General features: G+C 56.8%; 1 protein-coding gene across 2 annotated transcripts in view; it reads right to left on the bottom strand.

Moving 5' to 3' along the window:
- The window catches only part of PRKCB (protein kinase C beta), a gene marked incomplete at its 3' end in the record, with an annotated part of 124,253 nt that extends 118,174 nt beyond the window's left edge, over positions 1-6,079 (bottom strand). For both annotated transcript variants that reach the window (XM_082006714.1, XM_082006713.1), the window contains exons 1-2: positions 5,435-6,079; positions 5,202-5,233 (exon numbers count right to left, since the gene is read on the bottom strand). In XM_082006714.1, the coding sequence (XP_081862840.1) occupies positions 5,202-5,233; positions 5,435-5,775 (373 nt within the window). In that variant the 5' untranslated portion in view covers positions 5,776-6,079. The remainder of the gene's footprint in view (positions 1-5,201; positions 5,234-5,434) is intronic.
- Between the last annotated feature and the right edge of the window lie 348 nt (positions 6,080-6,427).

The raw sequence follows: 6,427 nt of genomic DNA on the forward strand, positions 1-6,427 counted from the left end.
CTGCTGCTGACACCGACCGGTGACAGACGCCCCGGGAAGGAAACGGACCACCTCATTATCAAAGTCTAAGATCGTTTTAGGACGGCAGCTATCACGGGAGATAAGAAAAATCTACCACGCTAATTGCAAAGGGGGAGGGAAAAGAGAAACCACTTCCACTGAGAAACTCAAGTGCACCCTTCTGCGCTGTAAGGGGACGCTGACGGGGCTTAATGCATCAAGCGATCGCTGCCGAACCCGACACCACAGGCCCCGCGCGGCAAGAGGCTTCCGCGGGTCCAGATTCCCTCCCGAAAGGGATCTCCTCCCCCAGCTGCTCTTCCGAGCTGCAGGTATCTAGCGCGGGAGAGGGCAGGATTAGGGAAACCAGCTCAGGCTTTAAAACTCGTCTTTGAAGGAGGCTTGATCCTTCGACCAGAAGGCGAAGGGGCACGTTTTCCCTGTCAACTCTGTTTATTCACGGTTCTGCAGAGCCACAGACCATCTGGTGCCGCGCGGGCGACCAGACCGACTTCCCTTTTCTATTTCTACCTGCTCCCAGGCGCTGCCCCAGCGGCCGACCGCCGGGCTCTGCTGCCCGAGGCTCCAGGATGGAGAATTGTATCACCGCTGCAAGGCGCGCACAAAAATCCTCCAAAATTATGTTTCCAATTTCTGCAGCATTATATAATTAGCATCGTTTGTGTCGCAAAAGTAATTGCGGTAACGTTTTTAATTAGTCTATTTGAACACCAACATTTCTCCAGCGTGCATAATATGTTGACACGAAATTACTGGGTTTGAGGCAACTCTGAATGATGGGAGTTTGTTTTGCTTTTGTTTCTCACTCGCTTAATACAGTCAATAAAAGCGCGCGCTGGATGCCTGCATGAAGTTAATGGCGACAAACAAAAACCCTCCGCAGCAGCGGGCGCTGCAGTTAAGACCAGAGCTGTTACGGGTTTCACTTCCGTCTGGAGGGCTGCGACGAGGTGGGGGAAGGAAGGGTGGGTTTGGAAGGCAGACAGCAAGAGAGAAATACTTGCTTGAAAGGTAAGGCCTGCCCGACGTTTCCCAGCCGCTTTGGTTTTGGTATCTAACATTGAACTGCGAAAACACAAAACAAGAGCCCTGGATTTGGAGGACGGGGAGAAGAAAACCTGGAAGAAGGAATTGTATTTGGTATGAAGTTTGGAAAGGGATGAAATCTGAAGAGTATCTTTGCTTACTTGAGTCACAACCAGGGACAAGAAATAAACATTCTCCCCAGAAAAGTTACTGCCTGAGATCTCAGCATCCGGCACCCATTGCTAAATGATGCCTTTTTTTTTTTCCCCTTCTCCTCTTAAGGAATCAAGGTTCTTCCTTCCAAGATCTCTTCTACTTTGCACACGTGAAAGCAGTAGCAGATGCAGGTTATTTTTTGCTCCTAAGCGCGAATCACGTTACACAGCTCTGCACCTGAAGGCGAGCCCCTCTTCCCCCGGCTCTTCCCAACTTCCCCAGCTGGAAGCAGAGCGACGGCGGCTGCCGGTGAGGTATCCCCCTCACAAAACCCCCAACCCAACCGGTGCCCTGGTCTGCAGAGGGATCGAGAGCCGCTCCGGAAACAGGAGGAAGATACCCCGAGGATGGCAAGCGGGGAACACGAGCAGAAAAGACGAAGAGAAAGCTGCCGGTTCCCAGAAGCGGCACATTCTGAGAACAAGACCAAGAATTTCACTCTCGACAGCTTTCAAACCAGTTCCCTTTCCTTTCCCATCCTCAGAACACTTCTTAAGCGAGGAGAACCGAGACAGCAAAGCCATCGGCTGTAACTTAGCCACTCGTCGCTCCCTCACCAAGGCAGCCCGCAGAGCGCGAGATGCTGCTCTCTCCCTCCTCATGTGTTCCCTGGTAATGGTGTCGGACAGACGGATCTCGAAACCTGGGAAGGGGAGAGCACGCACACCCTTTTCTCAGTAATTTATGAGTTCACACGACAGCTCGCGTACCTTCCAGCTACAACAGGCTGTTACAGAGTCAGAAACACCCTCTGCACCGCGGGCTGACAGGCAGCCAGTGCACGTCGAGCTTCCCCCAGGAAGAGTGCGTCTTTCCGGCAGCTCCAGGCACATCCACAGCACTTCAGTCTTCCAACACCCACAATATATCGGTATTTTTCGTTAACCTGCAAGAACCAGCCCTGCTCGTCAGGGCTGCCTGTGCACTGACCTCCTGCTGCCCAGCACAGAAATGGTTTCTGGCTCTGAAGAAAAACATTAGCCCAGGAAGTTTTAAGATGCATACAAGGATAAGAAGCAGATTAGCAAGCAATTAAGTGGCATCCATTAGTATTTCAAGCTACAGAGAGTCAGTTCCTGCTAACTTCCTGCCAAAAGTCACAAGTGATGAGCTAATTACCAATCTAATTATTGAAAATGCCCTAGAAAGAAATCAGGGCACAGGTGAAAACCTACTTAAAGCAAGCATGGCAGTAGGAAACAGCTCAGAAACAACAGGCATGCGCCTTAGCTACGTTTCCAGCCACCCCCACTGAACGACAGCATAAAATAGTTGGGGAAGTTTAGTTAAAGTTGAATTAAAGCTCATTCAGTGAAGGGAGAGCGAAGCACTACGATCGAAGCTTGCTGCAAGCCCTGCAGAGCTGAAGAAAAAGGACCCCTAAACAAAAGCTAGCTCTGTGGTTTTTTCCTTCCATGGTAAATAAGTTGTATTTACCAAGTTCAACAGCAGCTGCAGCACAGCCTGTGGGGCACAGACCCAAAGCCTCAAGCTCCTCATCAACAGGAGCGGGACCCAGCACGACCCGGCACCGTAACGGCCCCGGCCCAATAGCTTGACCCACCGTGGGGGCAGAAGCAGCGTGCGGTGCCAGCCCCAGCACCCCGAGTCCTTCCTCCTGCCACAGAAGGACCGCGCTCCCTCCCGGGGTGGCCGTGATTTCAAAGCAGACGGCAGGCAGCCGCGGCTTCTAGCTCGTGCTCGACTTTCCAACCTGGAAGCGTTCTGCATGGAGACACGGCGTGCCTTCCGTCGCGGGGCACCAACTGCCCGGCGCTTTCACTGTAACGAGCATCACGCCCACGGCCTGAGCTGCAGCTACCTCGACAACGGGCGCGCGCTTTCGCCCAGGGACCTCGCAGAAGGGGACGTATGCGAAAATCCACAGACGAGCATCGATTTTGAGAAGGTACTCGGCGTAAAGATTGGTCTAATACCGCAGTTTGCAAAATTTCCTGTTGCAATACAGTAGTGCAGTTTTCATGTCTAATACCAGAATAACCTGGAAAGTGGCTTCTTAAGGCAGAAAGGTGTGTTACAGACCCGTCACACACCTTTGGAGACGTCGCTGAGCACAGCATGCCTCTGGGAATCCTACTGATGTTACTGCAGCCTCAGAAGGGCTCCTGCTCCAAGAACCGCAGGACAGGATTGCGCTGTTTAACATCTACTAGTTGATGGAGGGTCTCCCCACTGGGAGGCGATTGCTGCACATCAGCAAGTCTGAGACCACCTTCACGGGTCCCCTTTACTGACCTCGCACTGAGGAGTGATTTAATACTGGTTAAAAACATTTAAGGATAAAGCTTGAAGCGAGTGCACAATTACAGGTTTGGACGATTGTTCCTAATGGCTGGAAGAGAGACTTGAAAAGGCTCAAATTATCCGATACCGAATGCTACAGGTAGAACCCAGCAAAGCACGAGAAACGATACAGGAAGAACGAAAACCCACTCGCCAGCCGGTGACCCCCACCAGCTTTTCCAGTACACTTCAAATTTCGGGGGCGTTGTGTTTGCACAAATACGCCTGGCGTGATGACGCTGCCTGCGCCATAAGGGAAGTCGGAGAATTAGCCCAGGCTGGGTAAACCTGGGAAGGCCCACAGTAAGAGCTACAAGCTGCACGAAAGTCCTCTGAGTAACGTGGCTTAACTGCCCATGTAGGAAACCTCAGGGACCAGGGGAAGCTGTGACCTTGAGTAACACCACTAGGACACGTTTTAGTCTCCACATCTGCTTTCCTCTGCTTGCCAACACCAGCCCAGGCCTTTAGGTGGGCGTTTGGGAGGCAGCAGGGAGATGCCTTTGGTATTTTAAGGTCATGCTCCTAAGGCAAGTGTTAAGGATGAGTAGCAGCACCATTTCGATCGGGCCAGACTTACACCGCTTGTACGAGCGCCTGCAGAGATGCTCCTGAGAGCACCCAAGACAAAGCCCCCCTGCCTGCAGCCGCCCCAGCTGGCAGGCGCAGCGCAGGCAGAGCTGCCTCCCGAGATTCGGGCCCACCTCGGCACCTCGAGTTTTGATTCTGTGCCGCACCATAACCCATCAGGGTCTAGTTTTCTGCTTCAGACACAAATGAAGGCTGCCATGACGAGCTGTTCTTAGGCTATGAGAGCTATACAGTGTTTTTATTCTCATGCAAAACCCTGAGCTTGGGATTCAGCCACCCGCCAAAATAAAACTCTGCCCCAAACATTCCTAAGAGCAAATTTCCACTGACAGCAGCTGCAAGCACCAGCCCCGTTTGGATCCCAAGCCCAGACTTCAACCTCAGGCAGGGGTGACCCACACCACCGCGGCTGGGATGAGCCAGGCTATCGGTGAGCATGTGCGACCTGCAGCTAGGCTGGCCGGCAGCACACCAAGCAGCCGGATACAGCCCGGTTAATTCATCCTAATTTCCCGAGGGGACATCATAAATCCCTGAAGAGCCTCTCCAGAAGCCCAGCATTACCAGAACAAAGAATTCTGGTTGTAGTAACGCAGAAGCTATCGCAACCTATTTTGTTATAAAGCCTTATCTTCCCCCAGCAACACAACTCAGCCATTCAAGTTCTTCCAGACCGCACAGTTACAGCGCCCGACTGCCACCAAGCCAGCGCGCAGCCTGTTTGCCATTAAACCCCATGTTTTCATGTTCGGTACGTTAAAAACAATAAACTTCCCTCTGCCTTTTTCGGGGGGATGCCTCCGAAGGCTCATCTCTGGCACCAAAACCCGACCGGCTCGAAAGCACCGACCGGTTGGTTGCTCGGTTGATTAAAAAATAAATGACTACGCCGCTTCCCCGGCCCGGGCGCGGCGGCTCCCGCGGGGACCCGCCCGCCGCCCCCCGCACCGGCGCTCCGCGGCCGGGGCCGGTCCCGGGGACACACACACACACGGCGCCCGCCCCCCCGCGCCCCCCGGCTGGGCGGCGGCGCCACAACTCACCTTGACACTGGAAGCCCTGCTTGCCGAAGCCCCTGCGGAGAGAGAGGCGGCGTGAGACACCGGCCCCGCAGCGCGGCCACCCCGCCCGCGGCGGGGCCCGGGGCGAGGGGGCGCCGGGGGGAGGGCGGTGGGGGGGTCCCGCCGGGCTGTGCGCCGCGGGGCCGCGTGAGGAGGGGTCCCGCCGGGCCCGGGGGCGGCGGTGCCGGCGGGCGGGGGCCCGGCGGGTCGCTCACCAGATGAAGTCGGTGCAGTGGCTGCAGAAGGTGGGCTGCTTGAAGAACCGCGCCGTGAACTTGTGGTTCTTCACCTCGTGCACGTTCTTCTGCCGCAGGGCGCCCTTGCGGGCGAAGCGCACCGGGCCCTCCTCGCCCTCGGGGCCCGGCGCCGCCGGCGGCTCGGCCATGCTCTGCGCGGGCTGCCGGCCGCCGGTTCGGCCCTGCTCGGCTCGGCTCGGCTCGTCCGCCGCGGCTGGGGCTGGGGCCGGGGCCGGCGCCGGGGCTCGGCTGCGCTCGGCACCTCTGGCTGCAGCTGGCGGGAGGCACCGGCACACACCCGCACCGCACCGCCCCCTCATCTACATAACGCTTCCGCCCCGCCCCTCATCTACATAACGCTTCCGCCCCTCCAGTCTCTTCTCTGCATTATAAGCCCCGCCCTCCGTTCGCGCCGTGGCTCCGCCCCTCTGCTTTGCATGCTGATTTGCATAGCGCCGGGCGATGGGGGTGCCCCCCCGCCGGGCCGCCGTGGGGCGCAGGGGGCGGTGCCGGGAGAGGCTCCGCCCACACATCTCATTTGCATATGCCACCTGCATCGCCGCGCCGATGCTGCCCCGGCCCCGCGGTGCGGGCAGCGGTGCGGGCAGCGGTGCGGGCAGCGGTGCGGGCAGCGGCCCCCGTGCCGGCACTGCGGGGAGCGCCGCTCGCCCCAGGCCCCAGCACGGCGGGGACATCGTCCTCTCCCGTGGTCACGGCTGCCCGAGCAGGCAGGCGGGGAATGAGCAGGAGTGGCGAGGGGTGAAGAACTAATAATAATGGTGATAATAATGATGGTAATAATAACAGTAAAAAAACCCAAACCAGGGAAATCCTGTCTTCGGGGGGCATCTGCTCTGAACAGAAAACGCCCACTGCAGCGCTGGCAGCGAGGGTGGCGGGTTTTCCCAAACGCCCTGGGGAGTCTGAGGCTTTCCAGTGTCAAGGGCAGAATTATTTTGCTCTACCCCGATT

This window comes from Phaethon aethereus, assembly GCF_964289735.1.
Source record: "Phaethon aethereus genome assembly, chromosome: 15".
NCBI lineage: Eukaryota > Metazoa > Chordata > Aves > Phaethontiformes > Phaethontidae > Phaethon > Phaethon aethereus.